This window comes from Momordica charantia (assembly GCF_013281855.1).
Source record: "Momordica charantia cultivar OHB3-1 chromosome 1 unlocalized genomic scaffold, Mcharantia_2.0 BLBB01000001.1, whole genome shotgun sequence".
NCBI classification, from domain to species: Eukaryota; Viridiplantae; Streptophyta; class Magnoliopsida; order Cucurbitales; family Cucurbitaceae; genus Momordica; species Momordica charantia.
The window spans coordinates 21,666,429-21,693,411 of NW_028275157.1; the positions used below are offsets into that span (position 1 = coordinate 21,666,429).

Here is a 26,983-nt window from a genome sequence, read left to right on the forward strand (position 1 = left end):
TTAAAAGATTAACGAAAAGGAAAAAATGACTAGAATTAAAATAGTTAATTTGTTTTTGTCTTTTTTTTTTTTTTAAATTTTGGGACCGAAATAAAGTCCACCTAAAAACTTAAAAGACCAAAAAATGAAATATAAAACTCTCTCTCTCTTTTTGTTTCCATTTATGAAATTATGTTATGCATTATTTTGTTAAATCATTGTAAAAGAGATTTAAGAAAACCGCTATATTTTTAATTAAAAATGTGCTTATTTTAAAATATTTTAAGAAAAATTGATTAATACATCTATCTTCCAACAAAATGTCTTGAGTTTAAATATCCATAGCACATGTTGTGCTAAAAAAAACAAGACTATGGGTTCAAATTCGTCCAGATTAATTACAAATACATAATCATTTTTATATAAAATAACTATAAATATAACTTTAAAAAAATTATCAACCATTAATCGACTTTGGCATAGTAAAAAAATGATCACCCATTAATCGACTTTGGCATAGTGATTGGTGTGTGTATAGATTTATTTGTTTTCAATTACCTTAGTTTGACAGACTTTTTAGCTTTAAGTGTAATACATTATTAAGATGATAACTAATGTCTTATTCGTTAAATTATGATTGAATTTTTTTTAAGCATTAAACAATGATTGAATTAACAATTAATAAATTAATCTTAAACATTATTAAAACAGTACATCAGGATATTTTACAAAATCACGTACAATTTTTACCTTTTAGAGTAAGACATTTTTATGTTATTGAGAGATTAATTTCATCAAATAAAAACTTTTAGAAATTATTAATTTAAATTTTTTTCAAAACAATTATATTTTATGAATTCACGAAGTTAAAAAAAAATTTCTCAAATGCCTTTCTTTTAACTCAAAAAAAAAAAAAACATAGATTTCACACCACACAATCTCTATCTGTATGTTAATAATAGATTTAAGACATGTTTGAGAGCAATTTTTATGCTAAAATCACTTTTTCCATTTTCTAAAGCTACTCATTCATTAAAAATATCTATCAAGATGTCTAGAAGTACTTTTGGGATGACTAAAAATCACTTGAATTTACAAAGGTGATTTTAACTAGCATCTCAAAACATGCTCTTAATAGTGCCAAAATAAGCATAATTCAATGATTAAGATATATTTATTGTCTCTATGAGGACGTGAGTTGAGATTCTTGCTCTTGTGTTTAAGATGTGATATTCTAATAAAAAAAAAACAGTATTCCCACTTATTAAAATCTAAAAATGAAGACAATATTAGTCAAATAAGTCAACTAAAAAATTGTACCAACATTTTGACCTATATAGATCTCACTAATATTTACCAATCTAACGTGGATAAAACACTTATTACCAACTTGGAGGTAGATGGTTCAATTCTCTACTTTATCAGAACCCTTCAAATAAAGATCTCACTAATACTCTAATCCAATGATAATGTTTCACGGAAGCCAAAAAAAAAATATAATAATAATAATAAAACTATAATTTTTTGAAATGCATGTGGACTCAGACACTTGACAGACAAGGATGGAAGATTTGGAACTGAAAGGAAATATGTATTAAAAAAATGTGCTTTTCCTTTTTCACCATAAATAATTTGGGAAACTCTTACTTGCATAGAAAGAGACGAGTATCTTTTTATTATAGTTCTTTATTAGATTTACTTGGTTTGTCAATATCCATGCTTTCTTAATCTTCTATGGTTGTTTATGAGGGAGAACTCCAAAATCAAACGGAAACCTCTACAAACAACACCAGCCAAGCACATCCTCAAGAACCTTTCTTGCATATAACAAGGCTTACATTGACAAAATTAAAGCTAGCACTGGGAAAAAACTAGTTTTTGCCAATGTTTCGAACACTCGATCTCTTGAAAAATTACAGAAAAAAGATGATTTGACGGGAGAAATTCTGGAGAGTTCAGTTCAGGATGATAAAAAAGGAGAAAGATTGGCAATGGTCGCTTCTTTTCGGCCAAACAAAGACTTACAATTTCTGAGCTGACCAATGACTTGCTTGTAAACACCAATCTTGGCAGCGGAAATACTTGCCAGTGCACTCTTCTTCAGCTTCTTCAATCTTCTCCCAAATCTAACTTTCAGCCTTCGAATTCTGATTCTCAGATACGAAGGTTTCCCCATGGACTCTGCTCGTTCCAACACTTTGTTGATTAGAAACTGTGCTCTTCGATGAATTATCTCTTCTGGGTCTTCTTTATCAACCTTGGAGTAGCCATTTGGCCTCCTAATGAGAAGAAAACTCATCTCTCTCCTCTGAACTTAGGAAAGTAGAGAGAAAGGGACTAAGCTGAAGGTGTGCCTGGGCAGTGGTGAGTTTCAGTGAAGATATGGCATTTATCAGTGAAGTCATGAGGAAATGGGAAAGTGTGAACTTTGGGTGTCGGGTGGGGTCGATGAAGAAGGTCATCTATAAGGCCATGAAGAAGCAAGCTAGCACAGCATGTGCTTTAAATTATGGAAGAGACTAGGCAGGCCCTGAGCTGGCCTTAGATCAGGTCTATCATTCTATTAAATATGAAGCAAGAAAAACAAAAAATAAAGACTTGGAAACTTATAATTATAAGTTTCAGTTAAAATTTTATTTGGTGGGGTTTTCCTTCAAAGAATTGATTTTGTGACATGGGCAACTTTGTAAAATGAAAATGGTTTTGGAAACATTTGATATCTTATGTGATCGAAAACCAAAGAGTAAAATTATGAACTTAAAACTATACTAATTTAGAACAGGCAATCAAATAATTCTTTCAAAAATCCCCAAATCGACAGTCAGATGGCACCCTAAAGTCAAAATTTGCAGCATATGGAACCATCCAATTGCAATAAAAAACAGACCAAAATTCCACCGACATAAAAAGTATCTTTGAATAAGAAATAAGACGATACGATAAAAATATAATAAAGGAAATGAAAGTCAAATGGATGGATGAGACTACATGTCGCTGGATTTAGACTGTCCATTCATAGCCATGACTTATGAGTCAACAGGCTAAGAGCATCTTTTTTTTTCTTCTTGTTACAAGAAGAATCCTATGCACTAGACCAGAAAAGCTTCCACCGGCAAGAAGCCTGTCTGAGAGATAACTGGAGCAATCCAAAGAACCAACAATGGAAATGAAATGTTGTTGGCAGACCAGTACGATGATAGTATTTTTTTTTTTTTTCTTTTGTCATTGATGATAACAATTTTGTTTTTAGTATTTTATTTTTTAAAATTATGTTCGTTTCCTCGCAATCTTTTTGATATGTTTCATGTCATCTAAGTTATTACAAATATGTAAGTACTCTGAACAAGCTACTTTCTAGACCAAAACAATTACAGTTAAAATCTTCAAGCTCATGAGTTGCTTTACCTTAGCAGTTAGGACCAAACCCATCTGGAATTTCATGGAAGTGGAGACAGAATTTAGAGATCACGGTCGTCATTCATGGCTTTCTCCTAGTTCATCTTCCTCTGCTCAAAGAGGAAAACTTATCCTCGTAACTTATGGAGGTACTTAAATCATCAGCTACTTGCTAAGTTGCCAATGAAAGATGTCTAACCAGCATATTAATAGGAAGAATGACACTCCAAGACCATCAAATCTAACTTATAGATAGAATTTGATTTGATAAACAATTTTGTGCCGCGCTCGCAAATATTTGTGAAGTGATCCGTTCGGCGTTTCTAATACAATGTTGTACAACAAGATGCTCCTTCAAATGAGTTTAAATGGTAAGAGGTTTGGAAATGATGAGATTAAATGATATTGAAATTGAGAAACAAAAACGGATTAAGATTACCATTTAACTTCCTTGATGCTAAAAGATAAATGCAAACAGCTCGCTGCTTTAGCCTCAACAAGTTTAACATGTTCTTTTCCTCTTTCTTAAGAATGAACAAACCACCACTTAACCCAAAAGCTTAAGATGATGGGTTGGGTAAACAACATCAAGACCCAACAAGTGGAAATTATAATAAATGGGGAGGAAATGACAACGCAGGGGTTCGAACACAGGACCTCCCACTCTGATACCATCTTAAGAATGAACAAACCACCACTTTAACTAAGAATGAACAAACCACCACTTTAACCCAAAAGCTTAAGCTGATGGGTTGGATAAATTTAATTCATTTATATGGATTCTAACACTCTTTAACATTCTATACCTCAGGCATTCATCGAGTATGATGACAGTATCATTGAAGTAGTTTCCAATTACTCAGATTCCAAAGCATTGATCATATCACTGAATACTGCCAAATTCACAATCGTATAAAAGTAGTCTAGACCAGGGAAGACTCATCCCGACTAAATTTCCTTACGTTCCTGTTTTCTGTGTGATATTAGAAAAGAAAATCACTCTTTCCTCTTCTATTGTCTTCCTATGCGTGGTTGCATTGGCGGAAACACCACTAATACTCATCTTATACTTAAACGATTTCTCTCATTTAGGCTTCCCCAATTGCAGAAATCTATCATAAGAAGATCCCGGAATCTCTTATTGGGAAAAGAAAAGAGGTCATCCTAAAGCAAAAGCAAATCATCCAAATCACCGGTTTTGTTTCGTCTAATCAAAAAAGGAAAAGAAAGAAAGAAAAGTGCAATTCATGTTGTTGCATTCGCGGATATAAATGAATTCCTGAAATGTCTGGGTGGAGCTAGTAATGAGACCCGAAATCTTACTTGATGAAGAATTTGGAACCGAACTAATATTTTGTGGGGGCATTCCTCCATCTGCTCAAACGCTGGAGAGCTTTGAATTTGGTCTTTTGGGGCGAGATTGGGACGGGGAGAAACCGCGAAATACCGCTCGCTTGGTTGAGAAGACGCTATGAAAGTGGCTCAGCATCAAACTGCAAAATGGTCAACCCGCACATTGTGAATTGGGCCAAAATATTGGGCTTTGGGGCCCATACATAGAGGGCTCGATTGATTCCAGTCAAATACGTCTATATTGAAGACATTTCAGCAGAATTACCTAAATAAATTCAACCCCATTTTTCCTTTTTCCGATGAATTTATATTATCACAATTAGTCATAGAATTTACTCGTTTCATTATAATTTATTCGAATTTTAAAACAAGAATACAAACTATTTCTCAGAATATTTTAAATATCTTATTTCACAAAATAGAAAATCATTTCGAGGTACTTAATTACGAACCTTTTTACATCTTAAGCCAGGCATGCCTCATAAGCAATTTCATTGAACAGATCGACATGTCGAACCTTGAGACGATTGGTCGGTTGTTCTGATACGATGTGGATAAGTTGTATTGTATTTGTTTCGCGTTGGAATGGACACAAGGACACGAGAGTAAATTCACGGAATACCCAATGGGCTTATATTAGTGGGCCGAGCCCAAAATTGAGTCATTCCATTCTATTTGTAAGTAATTTAGTAAATTGTAATAACATACATCAAAACTACTGGATTTACCAAGCGGATGATTGGTTCGTGGAGTACACTCGCGCTGTTATTCGCGCCAAATCGTCATCCCCCCCGTAAAAGAGCAGAACGGGATATAGCTGGGTTTGTTTTCTGTCGCCGTCTTTCTCCTCCAGACTCTTCTTCCTTTTCGACTCTGCGGATCTCTTTCTTTGTTGAATTGTGCCGGAGAATCTATTCGTTCTTCGTTCGAAGCCCCTGTTCTATCTTTCCGGCTCGCAAATATTAGCGCTTCTGCGTCTTCGATCTTCACCTGACGTTTTTCTTTGTCGGAAATCATTTTTCTGAGATTCGATGGCTCAAGCAGTTGAGGAATGGTACAAGCAAATGCCTGTTATCACCCGCTCCTATCTCACAGCGGCTATTGTTACCACAATCGGTTGCTCGCTTGAGGTATGCATCTTATCGCTCCTTCTACATTTTTTTGCCTTTGTTTTCTTGTTCTAGAGGTCATCTAGGTTTACCTGTTTGTTTTTTCAAGGGACTACCGTTTACATTATGATTTGGAACTAAATATTTCAAGAATGCCTTGTTTGTTTCTGCTCAGTTTTGATTTTGATTTGTTATGGATTCATTAATTTTTTGTTTTGCCATCCTCGATAAATCCTGATATCGTTGAATTTGACTTGGGGGATTTGGATGCTTATTTTGGTTCTTTTGTGTCTTGATGTTAGTTTCCTATGGTGGTTAGCGATTATCATTGATTCAATTACCACTGGGGATTGTTGTATAAATTTATTTGAGTTTTGATGCGAGTATTTCCAGGTATTTGGTGGTATAAAATGGGGGCGCACGGTTCTGTTGCTTCGGGATGATTTCTATTTAAAAAATATCATGGTCATAGGAAGTCTGGATTATCCTTATAATCTCATTGGCCTTCTTTCAACGCCATTTTGTTTTTTATTTTTTGAGTTTTAACGGATGATATATCGAATAGTTTGCCATTTTGTTTATTTAATTATTTCTCATGGATTTGATATTCAACAGATTATCTCTCCGCATCATCTTTACTTAAACCCTATCCTTGTGGCCAAAAAGTATCAGTTTTGGCGTCTCATTACCAACTTCCTGTACTTCCGTAAAATGGGTAATTAATGATCATCCTTGTCATGCCTTTTATCTATTGCGACTAAAGTGATACTTATAGGTATGTGAAATAATTAAAGCTAGAGGACGCAGAAAATGTTGAATCATAGGATGTAGTTCATTCCCTAGAAACTCACGCTATTATTTCCATGCTCATCACTAATACGAATAAAATGACGAATCTTGTATGGTAAGATATAATTCTATTGTGGATACTGCTACCTACAACATTTATCCTCCAAGATATTTCTTATTCATTCATAACTACGATAATTTTGAATAAAGCTGCTGTGTAATTACAAGTTCAGTATTATTTGTTGGTTTGGATATTTCGGTAAATGATTGTAATTCATTGTTCATTCCAGAATGCTAAGGTTGCCGATTAAGATGCTATTACTCAACATCAATTCTGTCTGACTTTGTTGACAGTCTTCTGTGACATGAAGAAACTTATTCATCTGTTGAAGCTTATGTTTTATTTGCCATAAGCTTTCATTTGATTGTTCATGAAAGCTCTGATGCAAAGATGAAATTTGATCTATGTGTTGTTTTCAGAAAAATTATAGTTCATGTGCCACCTGTTGCTAATTGATACCTTGGTTTGCATCTTTAAACAAGATGTTTACTGTTTGTGGCAACATTTAAATATGTATTTGGAAGGTTAGATTTTATAGTGGTGCTATAGTCATTCATTACGAAAGACAATCATTAAGTATACTGCTTTTTCATGTACATTAAATTTGTAGTTGTAGAAAATTTCATTGCTTGGTTATGTATACACATTTCTTAATGTTTTTCATCTGTTGGTTACTTCTGATTATGGTTATTGGTCCATCAAGTTTTGAAATAAGAACTCATGCTTCCATACTTGCAGTGCAGGAGAGTGGCATTATTTTTCCTGTTTTTTGATATTGAGGTTTTCATCTTTTACTAAGTTCTATATGCATATGAGATTCCATTAACAAGCTAAAGCGGTGTGACATGCATTTTATGAGTCTATTGCAAGTGTCCTTTTGATTCCCTTTGGAATTATTATAAACAAGGGAGTTTCCTCACTAGTTTTTGATGTACTAAGAATATTAGATTTATGTGCACTTGTTCTGACAAGTGAGCACTTAGCAGCCTTTTCCTTGTTCCTGCCATATTATGATTTAGGCATCCCTCCCCTTCCCCCAAAAGAATAAAACTGACCATCTTTTACCATTACTAAAGAACTGGAAGATGTGGCATGTTCTTAACTTTCTTTGACTCTTTCAGCCTTTTCAGTCTATATTTATTATTGTTTGTTGAGATCTATCTATGTTCCACTCTTAACTTGTGATGTGTCTGTTATGCCAGATTTGGATTTCTTGTTTCATATGTTTTTTCTTGCCCGATACTGCAAACTTCTGGAAGAGAACTCTTTTAGGGGAAGAACAGCCGATTTCTTTTATATGCTCTTATTTGGGGCCACCGTGCTGACTGGAATTGTTTTGGTTGGGGGGATGATACCATACTTGTCTGAGTCAATTGCCAAAGTTATATTCCTTAGCAACTCGCTGACGTTCATGATGGTTAGTTTCCATCTGAGATGAGAGCTCTCTTTTCTTTAATTTCATGTAACCTACCTATCTATAGTTTAATATATCTTCGTACATACAGGTTTATGTGTGGAGCAAACAAAACCCTTTCATCCATATGAGCTTTTTGGGCCTCTTTACTTTCACTGCAGCTTACCTGCCATGGGTGAGTAAGCTTGGGTTTCTTTCCATATTATTCTCTTTCAATCATCCTTGTGTTGTAAATTATTTACGGAGACTTGATCTGATGTTAATTCTTTTTTCAGTTGAGTTCTCTATTCACCAATAAAAGCATCTTAAACTTCACGATAAAAATATTTTGACTCTGGTTTTATTCCTTTTTCATGCAGGTTCTCTTAGGATTCTCCGTCCTTGTTGGGGCCAGTGCTTGGGTGGATTTACTGGTATGCCATCTGTAGTTGAAATATAATTCATAGTTCCGTTGGTTATGCTTCATCTGACCCTTCTCTAGTTTTCATAATTCAGTGGACCTCAATGCACCTTTGGCATATTGGTCCTGCCGAATTCTAATAAGCGGCTATTCTATATCTGAAGATTTTCGTACATCAGTATGGCCGCAACTTTGGAAATTGATTTGTGATTAATTATTTATCACTCTTTGATTATCTAAATGATGAAATTGTTGGGGATTTGAGGCATAGAATAATAGTAAAGGGCTATCATTTTAGCACGAGTTGCTTGAAATTATTATTTTCCCTTTCAGTTATGGTGATACGAATTATTCTGGTGTCGTTCAGGGTATGGTTGCCGGCCACGCCTATTATTTTCTTGAAGATGTATATCCACGAATGACCGGCCGTCGACCACTTAAAACCCCATCCTTTATCAGGGGATTGTTTGCTGATGAAGCAGTCGTAGTGGCACGCACCGAGGATTTGAGATTTGCAGCCCCTGCTCCGGAGGATATTCATCAAGATTAGTTATTAGACATTTGAATTCTAGTGAACAACTGGAGATTTCATCTTTTGGCCATTCATCCACCCTACGAAGCAGCAACCTCTGATGACCAGAAATGTAATGTTCATCTGTAATATAAGCACACACGAAATTTGCCTTCATTTCTTCCTTTTTTTCTTTTTGGGTATTGCCTTGATGCAAAAGTGAATCAGAATCTCAATTTTTATTTCGTTAATCATAATGGTTACACCTAACGAAGGAAAATTCAACAACCTTCCCAAATACTGTCTAATATTCGGTAGTGATATATCTGATTCTTACAGAAGCATATTGAAGAAGCAGTTTAGTTGTGATGTGATTACTCTCTTCTTTAGAAACGAAAGAAACAAATGTTAAACCTTCCTCAAATAAGCAGAGTTTAGCTGGAAGAATCTCTGTACAAGGTTGCTAGAACAAAGTAAAATCTTACCACTCCCTTCTTTCTACCTACGTGCACAGGTGAAATAGAGAAGACCACCGCCAATAACATAATGGACAGTGTTTATACAACATGAGACATATGTTAGGTTACTGTTCCCGGGAATTATATACAACTAGAGTTTCTCAAATTGAGCATGAAACTTCTTTTCATTTATGAGTGAAAGCTCTGTAGAATAATTTGTCAAGTCTGTTGGAGCTGTACTGTATGCTTCTTCACCTTCTTTGCATCGGAAAAGCTTGCTTACATCTGCAAGGTCTAAATCTATACTTTCCGAGCAATCAGTCCATAACTCTTCTTCAAGAACTGAGCTGCGTATGCTCCTGTGGAAGCCACTGTTGTTGAAGCCACTAGCCAACTGCAAGCCATTCAAAAGAACTGTAAGTTTTTTTTATATGTTATTTAATGAGAACAAGCAAGGGTACAAGGAAACGGGTGGCTGACATACCTTAATAAGGTGACATACAACTCGGTCTCCTGTGTTCCGAACTCGGGTTGAAGAAGAGCAGCAGCGACCAATACCAATTGAAAAACAGTATTCACCTAAGACACCAAAATAGTTGAATCCAACTTCTTCAAATATTTTATCTATTTTTGGAACTCATGTTGTAATGTAAATGTGCGATCGGAAACTATAGTTACCTTGCTAATAAAGAGAGGCTCGACCTTTTGAGGAGAGGTACCATCGAGATTGAAAAAGTCGTGCCAACTTCTCCACTGAAAGATTGTTAAGCTAACTATATTAAAGATGAAGCACATTCAAAGAAAAACAGAGCATCCCATCAAGAAGATAGCAGTTTGCACACCTTCCAACCCAAGCTATTCGCTCTATGATATACAGCACCACTAACAAGTAAGACATCTCTCCCAACAACAAGGGCAACAAGTCCAGCTACCACAGAAAACAAAATCAAATTTTATACTCATAAATGTGTTGACAAAATTTGAAAACGTGTTCGATCTTCAACAAATAGTCTGCCTGATCACATTGAAACATAATAACTTGCCTGGCAGCATCAATGGCTTGTCTAGGAAGGAAATTCAAGACGAAAATTTAAATTCCATAAACAATGACCGTCTCCAACAATGGAAAGTTGTATCTACAATCTAACATGAACCAGCAAGTATTAGATTAGAGGGAATGGAATACTTACGATGGAGAAGATCATTCTGTACCATTGCCAAAGCAACACATCCAATAAGAACCTGAACCCCGGACCAGAACCAGAGTTAACTCCACCAACCCGATTCAAACTAGACATGAAATTGTTGGAAGAGGAAATGGAAAATTAACCTTGTCAGCTAAGGGATCCAGGTAAGAACCCACAACGGAGTTTATTCCCATTTTCCTGGCTGTATATCCATCCAGCTACGAAAGAGGGGACAAAAGGTTATTATAATTATATCGACCGAGTTCATTTTCTGAATACTATTCTGATTGATTCAAGAATGGCAGCATAATCTGAGTACCCAGTCGGTTGCTCCTGATATAGCTAACCCCACCATCGCCGAAGAGTACAAGCCGTTCGATATCATCCTGTATCAGTATCCAGAAGATGCAAAACCTATTGATCATAAACATTATGAACCTACAATAGAAATGCTAATCAAGAAAATAACGAACAGATGAGTCAAACAGGAGACAAGGAATAGATTTAAACTTTAATTAGGTCATGGGTGGAGAACTTGAAACATTACCATGCAAGAAAGGGACCGGAAATTAACCGGCTCACTGAAATTAAATTGGGCAAGTTTACGAAGCCGTGTACCGAATTATCAGTTCTTGTGTCTGAATTCAACCGATCCAACAAATTTGGCGCGGGTGATACCGACCCAAATCGTATTCTGAGAGGCAGCTTGGTTTTACGGAGCAAATTTAATCCAGAATTCAGAGCTTCAACTTTGCGCAAAATAATTCTATTTCCTTGTACATAAAGAGGAGTGGCGGATTGCGAAAGCTTCCAGGGCGGGCACGATAAGAAGAGAGGACCATGGAAGGGAATGATCAATTTAGAGAGGGGAGAAAGAAGCCTGGTTGAGTGGCATCCGAAGGGATATAGAGGCGGCGAGGAAAAATGAGGAAGAGGAGAGCACGGAGCTGAGATTGTACATGTGGTGGTCGTAAGGAAGGTTTTGGACCTACTGGCATTATTCTTGATTAGAGCTTTCAGAGACCTAAAGACCGCCATTGCTACAGCATTTTCTTTCTGTTTACGGCCTTTCCAATGTTGGAGATCACTCGGTGGAGGAGTCAGACGACGGAATCTGCAAATTTGCAATTAGGTTTCACACGTTGGGGAAGAAGACAACGGCGGACACGTGGATTTGCTTCGGACGTGGACCAAGACAATGACCAAGATTTTCTGACAAGCCCATGGGCCAGTGAAGCCGGAGAATCACAAAACTCAATGGATCTCATTACTAGATCCGTCCGGCCCAACAAAAATTCGGCCCAGGATAAAATCAAGTCCAAATAGCCCAAAATATCTAAATTATTTTTTGAGTCTAGATTGGGCCTGATCCTGACCCGCCCAAACTCAACAAACCTTAAACAACAAACTCCGCCTAGCCGAGCCGGCCCACTATAAAAATCAAGATCGTGGCTGATCATGGACTTATCTTTACGTCAAAGTCTTTTGGATCGGTATCCATATTCCATTGTCCTTAATAAGATTTTTTTTTGTTTATTTTTAATCTAGACTTTACTAAAGTTTATTGGATTAAATTTTATTTTATACTCTTGGATGAATTTATTGCGTTTTTTTTTTCGCAAAGGAGTTTATTGCTTTTTTAAAACAAATTTATTGCACCATATGATTTCTTTAGAAATTAGATTGCAGTTATTATTGATAAGATGGTATTTAATACAGAAAGGTCCCTAAAATATTAAGGAAAAATATATTTTTAGTTCTTAAATTTTGAGTGTATTTTTCCTAGATTTCGAAATGTCACATTTTTACATTTGAGTTTTATGTTTAATTTCAATCTAATATTTAAGTTTTAAAATATTACATTTTTTTGGTGTCTCAAAAAAATATTACATTTTCTGAATTTTAAGTTTCATTAACATTTAGTGTTTTAAAATTTTACATTTTTATTTTTGTGAATTTATGCTAAAGTTCACTTTTGATACCTAACATAATAGAATTATCACTAACTTTAACAAAAGGCTAACTAAACGTCAACAGGTACGAGTATAACTAAATAGTAATTGGCATATACCTCCAACCAAGAAGTTGTGAATTTGATCCTCACCCCACATATTATACTAAAAAAATATGCTAACAGGTCCTAGTGGGAAGCAGCCAACGGGGGAAGATAGGGTGGGGGTGGGGATGGTCGGGAAGAAGAGATAGTGAGGATGGTGTAAAGATCTAAGGGACACTAAACTTAAAATTCATTGGTTTAAAGTTAAGGTAGCATTTTAAAATATAGGGATGACATGAAAACCCTTTTTCTATTTTTAGTAAAATAATTTGGAGATATGAAGATCGAATTTCCGATGAAAGAAATACATGTCAATTATATTGAGCTATGCTCATGTTAGCGTATGAAAACTAAATTTAAAACCTAAAAGGACCATGGAAAAAAAAAAGCTAGTTGGCATTTGATTTTAAAAATATAGAAAATAAAATCCATAAAAATATGTTCAACTAATTGTTTTTAAATTTTTATTTTTCTATTCATTTGTTTGTATCAATCATGTATGATGTAACCTTGTGACAATTGATGACATAGTAAACCATAATAAATTCAATTATTTTACCAAACTTTATTCGGTGCATTATTATTCATTTCTTCAACATTTGAGCTTTTGACATGGTTTCCCGTGACCTACTTTATTATGATTCATTTTAATTATATCAAATAATAACCTCAAATTTCTATGGAGAAAATCATAAAATCAACAAACACAAAACAATCTAATACCTCCTTCCTATCTATTCTCAAACAAACAATGTTCATCTCATCAAACTAACAAAAGAGAAGATTATATTGAACGGTTTCTAAAATATTACACAATCAACTTTTTTCTTCTCTTTGTTTGAATCCAAATCAGTATGCGGCTATATTTTTTTCCATTTAAAAACTTTCCCATTAAAATACACTCTTAAGATCGATAATTACATATACATATTCTTTTCTTGAGTTCAATAAAAGTAGGGATGAGAAATTCAAACCTTATTTATTTAGCTCTACTTAAGTGGGTTACATTCAATTTATTTGAGTAATTAAAATTAGTAAGTTTAAGCTACCTTCATGATGGACGCAAATGGCTGCCGTCTCTCTCACTCTCTTTGCGAATGTCAGAATTAAGAAAAGAAAGATTGCAGATAGTTTCAAATGCAATATTCTATTGAACAGTGCCTGTTTCCAAATCTCAATCAAATCAGTAAAGGAACTGTTATTTTGTTTCCAGTCAGAACATTGGAAGCCTTGAAAAGAAACACAAACACATGAAGGGGAAAGCAATTCAACAGAAAGCAAACAAATTAAAGGACCCTTTTGAATTGAATGGAATCAAATGGTAAAGTAATTGACATCTTCTTTGAGAATCCTGTAACCAAAACCAGGAATCCCATTAAAGCGATTGCTTTTTGACAATTCAACAGCAGAGCAAATGTTAGGGAGAATCCCATTGGTGCTGCCTGATCTTCTCTTCTTCCACTTCCAAGTGGACGACAGAAGCCAGAAGCTTGGCTTTGAATCTCCTCTTCTCGAAGCTTCAGCAGTTATCCTCTGGGAGCCGCCATGGCGTTCGAGTTCAAGCTTGGTGAAGTACTCGATCTCCTTCATCACCAGCGACCCCACAGTGCCTCGCGTGCCAATGGCTAGTGGAGCAACGCTGCCCATTTTCTCCGAGAAGCTTCTGCTTGTGCTGATTCCTTTATACATTTTTACCCAAAAATGGAAGTGGAGGCGGCCTTGGGAGACCCTTTTCTCGAGGACTTTTTGGGGTTGCTTTAAGTCTAGGCCATCTCCATGGAATTACTTTAGATAAAGTTGACAAATGTGGAGTTACTGCGTGATTGGTGGATTTTGGGGACATCATATTCTACTTGTTATTTTGCTCTGGAAGCATGTTTTTCAATGATGATGTCTTTTCCTAAGAAACTCATTTGACTTGTTTGGCCACGTAGTTCTCTCCTCAAGGGGAGACTTGGCATTATCATTAGCACAGGCATGCTCAGAATTGGGGCCTGCCCACTCTTATTTTGGTTTTGCTATCTGAAATGATTTGAGTATCCGTAGAGAACTCATGCGAATCCCCACTAGATATTCATATTTTTTTTATTTAAGGAGGATACGTATGCTGATCAAGAATTCTCATTCTTCCTCTGAGGTTGTTCTTGTGTATAAGATTGAAGAGATTTGAACTGATCATGGCTTAAGATTTCTCAAGCTTCTTACAAGTAGGGACTGCAGTCCTATTTTTTTTAATACCTGGAGTCGAAACTTTACTCCCCTATACTCCAGGACACCCGTATCCACTCTAAGCAACTCGAGAGACATCAAAGATTTTTAGTATTAAATTCATCGAGAAGTTCGTATTTGAGATCTCTAGGTTAGTATGAGCGCAAGAGACTCAAGTCCTTACCAACCCGGTTGCCAGAGCAATTGGAGTCCTATTTTCAATGCAGCCACAGTAAAATTTTATGTTTTTCATGGAATACCTTATACTGTATGTACCAAAGATTAATCAGTTTGATTTGATAAAATATAAAGCAAAAAAGTTAGTCAATCAGTTTAATTTTGACAGGTTGTATCTATCTGAACAATTCAATTTGATTTCAGTTGATTTGATAGTTGATTCCATCAGTGTGGTTTTGTCAATAGTTCAGCTCAAAGCTGATTTTGACTAAAAGCAAAGTGAATCGACCTGCCTGTACTCCTAACCCTCTTTCTTGAGCTACAGCAAACAGCGTACTGTAAACTGAGTTTTTAAGTTATATAACAACCAAAAATCAAAGCTTTTCTTTTTCTTTTTCTTCCCTTACTCTAAGCTTCAATTTGGATTTGGCTTTAGAAGGGGAAAGAGAAAAGTGGCCGAAGAAGTAGCAAGTGAACCAACCAACGTATATCTGAATCTAAATTAACAAAAAGTGTCACTAGAAGAGAAAACATAACAGGTTCAGAGAACAGACAAGACCAAATAAGTAGAAGCCTTGTAAATTGATCAGATTTCCATTTATCATCCAACAATGCTGGATACGAAGTTTATACTTTCTGACCCACTCTCCAAACCCATATTACTTCAGGAATATCAAATATGTATGTAATACGTCCTCCAAGGACTAGAAAGCTACCAAGGGATACGATACAAAGACCTGCAGAAACAGAAAGAGTTTCGGTAGTTGATCAAAAGCAGTAGTAGTCTAAACTGACCCTTGAACTCTGGAAATGTAGCAATGAGTTAAATACCGTGATAAATCGTATGATCAAAGAGCCAGATTCGATCTGAAAGAATCAAACACCTCTTTCAAAAGCCTCTTTATTTCATCGTCTGCAAATATGAAATCAACAGCATCTCTTGCCAACTGAAATATTTCCCTTTTTCCAAGACCTGGTATGGGAAAACAAGGTTCTCTGACCATTAGCTTTCAAGCTGATGTCCACTACATACAGCAACGAGAATAGAGTTTTGAGTTACCAAATGCAGATGCTGCCAAACTGTATTCTTTTGAAACACTGGTAGAGAAAACCCCAGAATCGTCGGTGCAGATTACTAAAGGATGGTTTACTTTATACAAGTCATCTGCATTGCCAATTACAGGTTGTTACAAGGGTGATTCTAACTTTTGGTCACAGAAAATAAGTATATATGCTACAATCATAAATAAGATTGCTTTAAGGTTCTACTTTAAATGCATCAAATTACCCAAAAAGATTACTTCAAATTTCTTGATGGAACCTTTTAGAACATATGAGAATTAGAACTGACCAAAGTGATGAACATCTAGTGAAGAGATCGAGTTGGTCCGTATGTTGGATGTGAAACAAATTTCAACCTGAAAAAGGGAAGAAAATCACATTATAAAGTCATGCAGCAATTCAAAAGCTTTATATGTGAGTAAATAGATTCCTGCACTAAATATAAGTAGGAGATAAAAGGTATTAACTATCTCATTAGTTTTCTTTACTAGAAAGTTTTTTCATTTTAAAAAGTTCACTTTGCAAATATGGAATGGTTTTTGCAGTTGTGCGTTTTAAATGTGTGTTTCTCGAGGCTCAACAATGGAAGAACATTAGATCAAGTAGAAAAACCGTTGCTGAAATAATAGATCTCTAACCGGAATCTTCAGACATTTCAACTTCTCCCAATCTTCCCCTTCAAAGAAACAAGCATGACCAATCCTCTGAGGCAAAAAGTCCAGCATAGCTTGTATCTCCTCCGGATTACGTACCTACAAGCACTAGCTTCCAGGAATAAAGATTAAACTAGTGAGGGTATTATTAGTCCTTGCTACCATGAGTATAGGAAAAATTAGTGTACCTCGCCACAATGAAGTGTTATGGCAAGGCCATTTTCTTTTGCAAATTGCAGGGCAGGAAAAAAGGTGGTCCTGAATCAAGTTTAAATTCTTACATTCAATTACAACTTATATAAAAAGCTCGCATATTGGAAAGACTTTTGGAAGAAAATATACCATTCACCCACAACTGGATTTCCTGAAAGATCAATACCAACTACTCCCACATCTTTCAATTCCAGTGCAAGTTTCACCTAATAAGTGGCGCAAGAAAATGTGAACATGTCATACATTGCCAAAGGTGCAGCAAGCTTGGGGTTAAGTTTACTTCCCTAACATACCGTTTCCATGGCATCTTCGGTGGTCTCTCGTCGGTCAATGCTCAGAAGAAGTCTAACATATATCTTTTTTCTTGGAGTTAAATTATGAGTGTTGTCCATAGGCAGAGAATTTAAAGAACTTTGGGCATTGACATCATGAGGCAAGAAATCTACATCAACATTATTGATAGTTTTCAGACCTTCCACGACTGCTTCGATGTATGATCGTTTACTCATTCCAATTGACTCATTTTTCTGTTGAAAGTGAACTTCATCATTTTTCCACCAAGAAGGTTGATATATGACCTTTATAACGAAATGTGACCCCTAGAGAAAGAGAAATTAAAAGCTTAAATGCAACAGATATAATACCTTCGGAGTTGTTCTTAACTCAATGTAGACCACATTCTCGGAAGCAAAATCCTCAACGACCTGTTTAAAAGAAGAATTAGAGGGAGATAGTAAAACAATGAACATTAACACATAATGATAGAAAAAGCAAATAGATTTTTCCATACTTCTTTAGTGATTCTTGTAATAGTTCTATGATCAGTGGTGACCATGTGGATCAGGTCAAACAGCTTGAAAACCTCAACAAGAGAACGATCATCTGAATTAAGAAACACATAACAACTCCGAGCCTCAGGCAAAGATTCTAGATATTGGAATATGCCATATCATAAGCAACAAAGAAACCCGACATAATTATATTGTAATACTCGAATTAAATGTCAGCATCCCAACAACAGGGTAGTTTTTGGAACAACTGGCCATATTTGGAGCTTGCTAACATTACATAAAACAATTTACAAAGCCTCAGATTAGTAAGCTAATTGAACTTCTTTTCATCTACATTCCCAAAACAACCAAAACACAGCTCAAAGCTTAAACCAAGAAGGAAACGAGAACTGGCTTACTTTTGAGGATGACATGCTCGAAATCAGAGAAAACCAAGACACCCTTCTGACCCAAGTCTCTGGCGAGCTCCCTGGAAGAAAAACAAAAGCAAATAAGAGAAAATAGTTCTTGAAGAACCACACAGAAAATCGAAACCAGGAGAAATTCAGTCAAGAGTACAGTGAGGAGAAAAAATGGATGTAATAGGTAAAAAGAGGTTACAGTAGAGTAGAATCTCTGATGGAACCGTTGAGATGAGCATGAAGTTCCACTTTTGGCATCGACTCGCACCACTCCATCTCTGCTTCTCTTCTCTCTCTATCTTTCACACTCAAACTCAACAATCTTACTCAACGCCATTGACTCTATTGAGCCTTGAGTTTGATAACTGCAATGCACTATCTCTGAAATCCGTATTCGTTTGGTCATTCCGGGTTGACCAGATATTTGGGCCGGGCGACAGTGACCCGACTTTATGGGCCAGACGATAAGGCCCAATAGACAGGGGTGGCCCGATCCAGCCAGGCAGCCGCATTTCACTTTTATCCTTTTTTTTTTCCTTCTTTTTTCCATTTCCAATTTTCCAGTTTCTAAATGAAAATAAAAAAATTAAAAGGTCCACTTTTAAATGACTCCCAAAAGTCCAAAATTTCAAATACTGAGCATAAAAACACTGAATAAAGACTTCATAGCACATTACATAGGAAATGTAAAGCCACAACGACAAGAAATTCATGAGCTGCCAAAATTAATTAATGGTTTCAACTTTCAACTAACCTACACACCAGGTAGAGATGCAGATACTTGGAGGGGTGACCATATTTACACTGCCAGAAAGAAAAATAGTCAAATGTATTCGCATTAGATATATTAAGATCTTTCGAAGTTTTAAGTTAAATTTATATCTATTTTTTTTAAAGTTTTAAATTTATTGGTGATTTAATCATATTTAAAATACCATAAATTTTGAATATGTCATCAAATTATGGAGGTAGAGTGGATAGGCACCTAAGGTTTTTTTTTTTTTTTTTTTCCTTCTCATCTTCTTCTCTAGATTTGCTGTACTAAGTCCATGCCAACTCGGCAACTCCAATTTTTTTCTGTTAAGCCACCTCACCCTTCTGATTTGAATATGAAATTCTTCAATCTACTGAACGGTTCGATCTTCAACCCAAAAATTTCCCCCAAAATATATATATATATATATATATATATATATATATATATATATATATATTTCACTATTCTTGACAATGAAGATGTACATCTTGAAATCCTTACCAACGCTCTCTTCCTTCTTCAAGTATGCATGGTTCCTTTATGTAGAGTTATGGAGAAGTCATATCAAATGCCTTCGTCAGGAGCTATATCTAAGAAATAAAAAAATAAAAAGTGTGACTTTGCTATACTCACCTAAAGAAGCTAATAGGAAAGTCTATTTTTTAAGATAAAACTTTTGTGCTTATTAAATATCTCATACTTACCGTCATTCAAAAACTGACAAGAGATGAGAGTATAAAAGAAAAAAGAGAGAAAATAAAATAAATAGTTGTCAATTTTTAATGGTGGTAAATGAAAAGGTGTATACTTATGGATAAACACCTAAATTTTATCTCATTTCTTTTATGACTGATTTGAAAGGGTAGACCAAGCCCTTCAAATTTTAAATACAGTTATTTACAAATTCTTTAATTTAGTTTCCGGTTGTTTTAAAAAACCTTTCATCCAATTCACCCTGGTTTTTAAATGGAAATACGATTTTCCAAATTTGGAACGGTAGATGAAGTTTGTTTAATTTTGAATTTGTAATCTCTATCTTCCTGTCTCATGCCATGTATTTTTTTCACAACTCAATGACCCAACCGAATATATAAACACATTAGTTCCTTCGAATAAGAGAATAGATGAACCAAAATTTTCATATTGGTCCATAAAATGTCTGCAAATCAACTCAATCCAACTCAATCGTGTACATCTCTGGCTAGTTCATTCTTCTATGCGCCTAAATATCAGCTGGCATTTTAATTTTAAGCTTACATAAGATAAGGAATAGAATCCAAAATGACTAGGAAACTACCATGCAGTAAAATGGGCTACAACTTAAAGTTTAGATGAAGGGTTTGTTGGTAGCCAACTTACAGCACATGATTCGTAACTTTATATTTCTAGTTGGTTAAATAATAAAGTTATTGGACCCAACTAAAATTATTGTTGACACTTGACCGTCATAATTCAAAGCTCAAAAGTAGAACCACAGAGGTGGGACCCGAATTGATCTACATAAGCTCTCTTATTATACTAGAGCTAATAAATATATATGATCAATTTGTATGTTTACCCATTGGGTCGGTTAGTTGATTTTAGCCCTAAATTGTCAATTGCATCCAAAATATTAAGTTTTAATTAGATAAAAAAAAAAGAGTTACTTTTCTATCAAAATTATTCGTGAACTAACTATAGAAAAAGTTAACTAATAAAATACTCCAATCAAGTCAAAGAAATATATCATAAAATGAAGAAGAAAAAAAACTTATGTCATAGAATAAGACAAATAAGAAAGTGCTCAAATTTAACCATATAATGTCGAAATCTGTAATTAAAAGGCGTGGAAAAAAAAGGTTGCACCATAAATGCGCTCATAACTAACCAAAAATCTTTACAATAATAGGAAGTAAACTAATTTAATTGATGGTATAAAGTTAACAAAATTAAATCCTGTTCTCAAAAAAAAAAGTTAATAAAATTAAAACTTACACTATATTAAAAGATAAAAGTAGATGTAGAACAAGGTTTTATTAAACGGGGACGCGAAAGATTTATGCAATTTTTGGGAAATACAATAGGAATCGACGGCTAATTAAAGTTTAAACTCCATTTGGGACGATAATTGTATATAGTATACATAAATATAGCAAAATTAAACAAAGACCAAACTAATAGCTCCTTTATAAATTGGACCTGTCCAACAACGCAGCCTTGAGAGGATTCTTCATAATGACCGTAAATGCAAAGGTCTCAGTCGGGTCGGGTGGAGCTCCGGGAACCGGGACCCACTTGAACGCATGTACCATTCTTGCCAGCATCATATGCACATGTAAGGTGCCCAAAGTCATGGCCGGGCAGATCCGCCTACCTGCCCCGAACGGCACCATCTTCACGCCCTTGGTCCCAGTCACGTCCACGTCCACGCCGTCGCCCTCAAGGAACCTCTCCGGTCTGAACGAACCCGGCTCGTCCCACGTGTTCGGGTCATCCGAGAGATGCGCCGTGTAAAACTCCACGCTGGCGTCCGCCGGGATCGTGTACCCTCCGAGCTCCGTCTCTTTGGTGGCCGCGTGAGACAGCAAGAAGTGGCTCGGCGGGTGTCGCCGGAATGTCTCCTTCACCACCGCCCCCAAATATGGCATTTTCTCTATGTCGCCTTCGGTTACTACCCCATCTTTACCTGTTAAAAACTTTAGATTAATTTAAACCAAAATTTAAATTTTCGTATGAGGAGTAGGAGGTGAATTTAATTGACATTACCAACGACGTTTACTATTTCCTTATACAGCCTTTCTTGAATGTCTTGTTGTTGGACCAAGTGGAGCAGGGCCCACTCGAGAGCAGTGGCGCTGGTGTCGGTTCCGGCGTTAATGACCTCCGAACAAAGCGTGACTAGCTCCTCCTCTCCGAGGCGGCCACGTCCGGGAGTTTCCAGCTCGAACAGCGAGTCGAGATACGCGGCGCCAATTGGACTAACCATCTCTGGCAACGCCTCGCTCACGCTTCTGTCACCGTTCCCCTCAACGAACAGCCTCCTCTTCCTTATTAACGGAATCAGACATTCCAACTGTTTTTTCCTCAGTTCTTTCGCCTGCTTCAGTTGGCGCCGGAATAACGGCGTCAGAATGGGCAAGAAATCCGGGAGTTTGGGCAACGTGATTAGCATGACGTCTTTCAATATGCTCTCTATGACTTTAATGTCCTGTTCCGGGATTCTGGCTCCGAAGCATATGCAGATCAGAATGCTGCAGACGGAGAGGCGGCAGTTGCTCATAACCTCCACGAATCCCTTCTCGGAATTCTCTATCTTCAGCCTTTCCAGGTGGTTCGCTATGGCCCACTTCCGTATCCAGCTGCACTGCTTGATTCTCGCCGGGTTGATCAGCTCCGTCACGAAGTTGCGGCGGAGCGTCCTCCAGAGAGGGCCGTACTCGGCGGAGTTGACGGCGCACTTGCCGACGCTGAAGACTAGGCGGATGGGGGAGTCGGCGGGGCGGCTGGCGAAAAGCGGGCCTCTCTGCACGAGAGCTTCGTGGATGAGCTCGGCGCTGGAGACAATGATGAGGGTTCGTTGGCCCATCTGCATTGTGAAGATGGGGCCGTATTTCTCACGTAAATCGCGAGCGATGAAAATGAAAGGGCGGCGCTGGAGGACGACCTGGATGAGATTGCCGACGATGGGCCATCCGGGCGGCCCCGGGGGGAGATTCTTGGAGCCACCGCCGGTGAGGGACCAGTAGCGCCACCACAAGGAGAAAAAGGCGAGTGCCAAGAGGAGAATAACAGCATCCAGTAAGTCCATGGCTAGCTAGAAGCTGGCGATGGTAAAGTTGTGAATTAATGGCGGAGGAGGAAGGTGGAAATTGTATAGTATATAAAAAGAGAAGAGGAGGACGGCGGGTGGATGGTGCGGTAGGGGGAGTGAATGAGTTTGGTTGATCAAACAACGCAATAAATACAAAGAGCTACTTCTCAGAGTACGGCCTAAATAAACACCAAAGTAGTTGCGATATAAAATGTTGTATTCAATTTTAGTTTTACAAGCCCTCGCCGTGTCCAATTCGAAGAGTTTTTATTGCATCCGTAGATACTTGGAAGAAATTCTCGCATAATATATATCCACATGATACAACCAAAATTAGGATATAGTTGGAGATTATAAATAGGATGGGGAAGAGTTGAGTTGAGTTGGTTGAATCACGCATATGGGCAAATAGATACAACTTTGAAGGAATAGTTTGAACGGTTTTGGTAGCTTTGTGTTTTTGCATTAATTCTGCATACAAAATTGTTTGAAACATCCATTTCCGAGCAACACGGCTTTGGACTTTCGATTACCCTATTGCTATTATTGCCTACCAATCCTACCAAACCTATTTGCTTTGATTTTGCTTGCTGGAATATCTAATTATATTATAGTCACAGTTGAATATTTGATAATTCATTATTTAAGAAAAAAACTAAAATTTTACCCTTCTCTCTTTTATTGGGCATGGGAAGTCAAATATTAATCCATGAAAAATTACATTAAATCAAAAGAAGGATAGTACTTTAGAGGTCAAAAATTTAACCACTTCAAACGTAGCTCAATTAACTAAGGTGTCACTGAGGTTAAAAATTCAAGTTTCCAACCCTTCCCTCTAAAAATAAAGGTGTCATTGCATAACACCCTATCTTTCATGTTATTTATTGCCTTTCATTAATTTGCATGACCCTTCCCATGTGTCCCTCTAACTAGAAACGTTCCCACTATTAATACAGCCCAAGCAAATTTAGTCCACAAAATTGCTCCCCTTCATTCTATTTAGTTAAAACACTATAGATTTGAAACTTATAATTAAATGATGTCGTTTAGCGTATATAATTACAGTTAGATGCTTGAAATATGTTAATTTTTCTTTAGATTTGAGACTTGGTAATAATAAATGCTGGGTATTAATTGTCAAAAATCAGGAAACCTACCTGTATTAGCTGTGTATGCGAAGACCTTGTCCAGGGAAAGGAAATGTGGTCGATTAAAAAAAAATAAATAGAGAAATTTGTATATGCTGATGGTAAATAAATAAATAAAAACAAGAAGAAAATATTCAATGACATTTATCCTGTAATGTGTGAGCTCGGCCACGACCAGCTAGGAGGTGCGTTTCCAGCATTTATGAACTTAACTATACACCGAACGGTAATGCTCAACAATTGATGAAATTTTATTGAAGTAAAAAATAAATAAAAAATTTTGATGAAATTTTATTTCTTTTCTCTAAGTATATTTTTCCTTTTCAAAGGTCATCATAAAAATTTGGATTGCACGGTTTGAGATTAAAGTACATAAAAGAAAAATGGACCTACAACAATTTGTTAGGGAACACTAACAAAGAATTAATAAGACAACGCCATAACTAAAACAAATAAACAACGCAAGATAAATCATTTTAAATTGAACTGAGAGAAAACAACTAAAGTGTGGAAATATTTCTCAAATATTCTCTAATCATGGTGGGAATCTAGAGTCATCGTGCCTAAATATGGAAAATATTTGGCTCCTAGTAAAGAATAATCTTGTTTTTCCCACCATTAAATATCTAACAATTAAGAAAGAAGATTGCAACAAAAAATATTTTAAAAAATACGATGAGTTGTCCAATATTTATTTGTAGCAAGGAGAAGATTCCTCTTTACTAGTAAGGAGTGGATTGTAAAGGGATTAGAATTAAATAACGTTGGACTAACTGTTTTTTTTTCTAGTTAAGGTAATTGAAATATTCTAACTCATAGTTTTTAAAATATATATTTTTTAATTGGTTAAACTATTAAACAAAACTCCTTGAATAAATCTATATTAAAAGAAAGAAAAAAAACTTGAATAAATGAATACTTTAAAAGCGGAGACTTTTAAGCATAATCTTCAAACTGCTTTTACATTAGGAAAAAAAAAGTCTTCCAACAATACTTTTCTTTTCCTGCTAAAGTATTTTTCTTTTAAATTCTTATATCTGTCTCGATTTTTTTTTCCTTTTTCATTTGGTAATTAAATAAATGGAATATTTGGTAAATAAAAAAACCATTAAAAATTGAACAGAATAAATACTTAAAATCAATTTGAATCTTAACCGCTTATCTTTTAACAATTAAGCAGTTAATAATACAAAGCATTTTGAGGTGTCTTTTTATTTTATTTTATTTTTCATTAATATGCATTGCTTGTGAACATGTACTAACCATTATGACTGATATAGACAGCACGTGTATAAAAATTTAAGTAGCCGGAAGGTTTGCTGTTTCACTAATCTCTTTTAGTCGACTAACATGTATTTCAAATAAGAGTACGTTTGAAATAGAATTTGGATCATGTTTCTTGTTTTTAGATTCACTAATGAAGTGAATCTAATAAAAATTGTAAATAACTTTTTTCTTTTATGTTTTATGTGTTTTCAGATTTTGAACCAAAAACTTTAAAATGCATAGTATATTTAAAAATAAAAACTTTGATAAATAAACTATTTTATATTATAAACTAATTTCATTTTTATTAAAATTAAAACATATAAAATATAACATTTTATAAATTATATAATATTGTAAAATACTAATTCTTTAACATTTATAACATTTATGTTAGTAAATTAATTAATAATATTTTATATTAAACTGGTAACTAATTGACTTATCAATATATTACAAAACATTCTAAACATCCTAAATTTGTTTCTTTTTAAATTGAGATTGAATTTTCATATCTGCTAGCAAAAACATATGTAACAATCTCTTATTTTCAAATCACCAACCAAATGCATCAAAGAGTCTCACAAACCACATAAACCTCCGTAACACGTTTTCTTCTAAGGTGGAATACTTTGATTGTTGGTCTATTTTTATTAGTAAATAATTTCCACACAAATGTTTTAATGAGAGCTCGTGTGATTTAATCCTTTGAAAATTTTCAAAGATATCGGATCATTTCATATCCGCAACTTTAATTGCTGCATAATGAATGCGTTGCACCGGCTACCCAATTCATGATTACTGCAGTATCCTGATTTATTTTGTAGGGATAAAATTAGTAAAACATTGATACCCAGAAAAAATAATTAAAACATTATTTGAAATAATAATTTATTATATCGAAGACATGAAGAGGGGCATGGGCAGAGGCAGCCGGGCAGGTTGGTGAACGAGTGAAGAAAATTTATTGGCGTTTGTCTTGTGATGTGTGACCTCCGCACTGGGTGGCTGGCTGGTGCATTTAATTCCAAATTCAAAATCTATTATATTTTATATTGAAGATAAAAAACAACCGGCTTAAACATAAATCAACTAATTACATGATTGAAGAAGAAATAGAAAAGGGAAATGGGGGTGGGCCACCGACTGCGACTGGAGGGGGAGGTTCCATAATGCTTGATTTGTTTGTGACTGGGGCAGTGGCAGTCAGTTGCAGAGTGGTATGCTGTGGGTGTTTCCAAGACACAGGCCACCAAATTGCAAATTGCAAATACAACACTCTTATTATATCAATTAATGTTCAAAATATTGTTAGTATTTGTTAATTGGGGCGAGAGAAGTGTCTTGGATACTGGACAAGACTTACTTAGGAGTGTCCATTTTTTCTACCGGATCGTTTCGTCACCTAAATGGGACTGAATATGTTTTCCGTTTCCCACCCCGTCTTACATTTTTTATTTTAATAAATATAAACAAAATTATATATTATTCTCCATCCATCCAACCACCCAATATCTTAGAGAGGATAATTAAAGGTAAATAGGTTTTATAATTTCTAATTAAACAATTAATTGAAATTTCTTTTAGAAAAAAAATATTTAATTGAGAAATAAATTTAAAGTATAAAAAAGTAAATGGAAAAATGTGATGAATCACTGTTGTGCATCCCGTTACCGCACATGAACATCCCTAACTCTACTGCACAACTTGTTTGGGCCCATCCAGCTGAGCCCATTACATGTAGACTGGCTGAAAAGGCAAGTCCATCTGACTATCAATGGGCCAGTCAAAATACACGGGCACA

At 35.6% G+C, this 26,983-nt stretch overlaps 6 protein-coding genes across 7 annotated transcripts; 1 reads left to right on the forward strand and 5 right to left on the reverse strand.

Moving 5' to 3' along the window:
- Positions 1–1,781: 1,781 nt before the first annotated feature.
- LOC111012478 (uncharacterized) lies at positions 1,782–4,950 on the reverse strand. 2 transcript variants are annotated; one of them, XM_088118620.1, is made up of 2 exons: positions 4,699–4,950; positions 1,782–2,333 (listed from the first exon to the last, which is right to left on the reverse strand). In XM_088118620.1, the coding sequence occupies exon 2, from the start codon at positions 2,276–2,278 to the stop codon at positions 1,940–1,942; it is 339 nt and encodes a 112-aa protein (XP_087974746.1). In that variant the 5' UTR covers positions 2,279–2,333; positions 4,699–4,950; the 3' UTR covers positions 1,782–1,939. The 2 variants fall into 2 exon arrangements, with proteins under 2 accessions (XP_087974746.1, XP_022142336.1); XM_022286644.2 differs by lacking the exon at positions 4,699–4,950 and adding an exon at positions 3,385–3,525.
- Positions 4,951–5,545: 595 nt separating this feature from the next.
- Positions 5,546–9,300, forward strand: DER2.2 (DERLIN-2.2). Its single transcript, XM_022286399.2, has 6 exons — positions 5,546–5,858; positions 6,453–6,552; positions 7,890–8,104; positions 8,193–8,276; positions 8,461–8,514; positions 8,869–9,300. The coding sequence occupies exons 1-6, from the start codon at positions 5,760–5,762 to the stop codon at positions 9,049–9,051; spliced, it is 735 nt and encodes a 244-aa protein (XP_022142091.1). The 5' UTR covers positions 5,546–5,759; the 3' UTR covers positions 9,052–9,300.
- A 110-nt stretch (positions 9,301–9,410) lies between these two features.
- CLS (cardiolipin synthase) lies at positions 9,411–11,795 on the reverse strand. Its single transcript, XM_022286398.2, has 8 exons — positions 11,205–11,795; positions 10,977–11,043; positions 10,801–10,875; positions 10,661–10,712; positions 10,313–10,398; positions 10,149–10,223; positions 9,955–10,049; positions 9,411–9,864 (listed from the first exon to the last, which is right to left on the reverse strand). Exons 1-8 carry the CDS (start codon positions 11,693–11,695, stop codon positions 9,771–9,773), a joined length of 1,035 nt encoding a protein of 344 aa, XP_022142090.1. The 5' UTR covers positions 11,696–11,795; the 3' UTR covers positions 9,411–9,770.
- A 2,092-nt stretch (positions 11,796–13,887) lies between these two features.
- LOC111012477 (uncharacterized) lies at positions 13,888–15,418 on the reverse strand. Its single transcript, XM_088122121.1, has one exon. It carries the CDS (start codon positions 14,400–14,402, stop codon positions 14,028–14,030), a length of 375 nt encoding a protein of 124 aa, XP_087978247.1. The 5' UTR covers positions 14,403–15,418; the 3' UTR covers positions 13,888–14,027.
- A 152-nt stretch (positions 15,419–15,570) lies between these two features.
- On the reverse strand, positions 15,571–18,596 carry LOC111012504 (adenosine/AMP deaminase family protein). The gene is made up of 12 exons (XM_022286672.2): positions 18,418–18,596; positions 18,216–18,286; positions 17,817–17,908; positions 17,671–17,730; positions 17,320–17,553; positions 17,156–17,232; positions 17,002–17,071; positions 16,799–16,912; positions 16,450–16,516; positions 16,159–16,263; positions 15,930–16,071; positions 15,571–15,835 (listed from the first exon to the last, which is right to left on the reverse strand). The coding sequence occupies exons 1-11, from the start codon at positions 18,492–18,494 to the stop codon at positions 15,947–15,949; spliced, it is 1,092 nt and encodes a 363-aa protein (XP_022142364.1). The 5' UTR covers positions 18,495–18,596; the 3' UTR covers positions 15,571–15,835; positions 15,930–15,946.
- Positions 18,597–20,955: 2,359 nt separating this feature from the next.
- CYP77B1 (cytochrome P450, family 77, subfamily B, polypeptide 1) lies at positions 20,956–23,054 on the reverse strand. Its single transcript, XM_088122116.1, has 2 exons — positions 21,721–23,054; positions 20,956–21,640 (listed from the first exon to the last, which is right to left on the reverse strand). Exons 1-2 carry the CDS (start codon positions 22,760–22,762, stop codon positions 21,141–21,143), a joined length of 1,542 nt encoding a protein of 513 aa, XP_087978242.1. The 5' UTR covers positions 22,763–23,054; the 3' UTR covers positions 20,956–21,140.
- Positions 23,055–26,983: the final 3,929 nt, after the last annotated feature.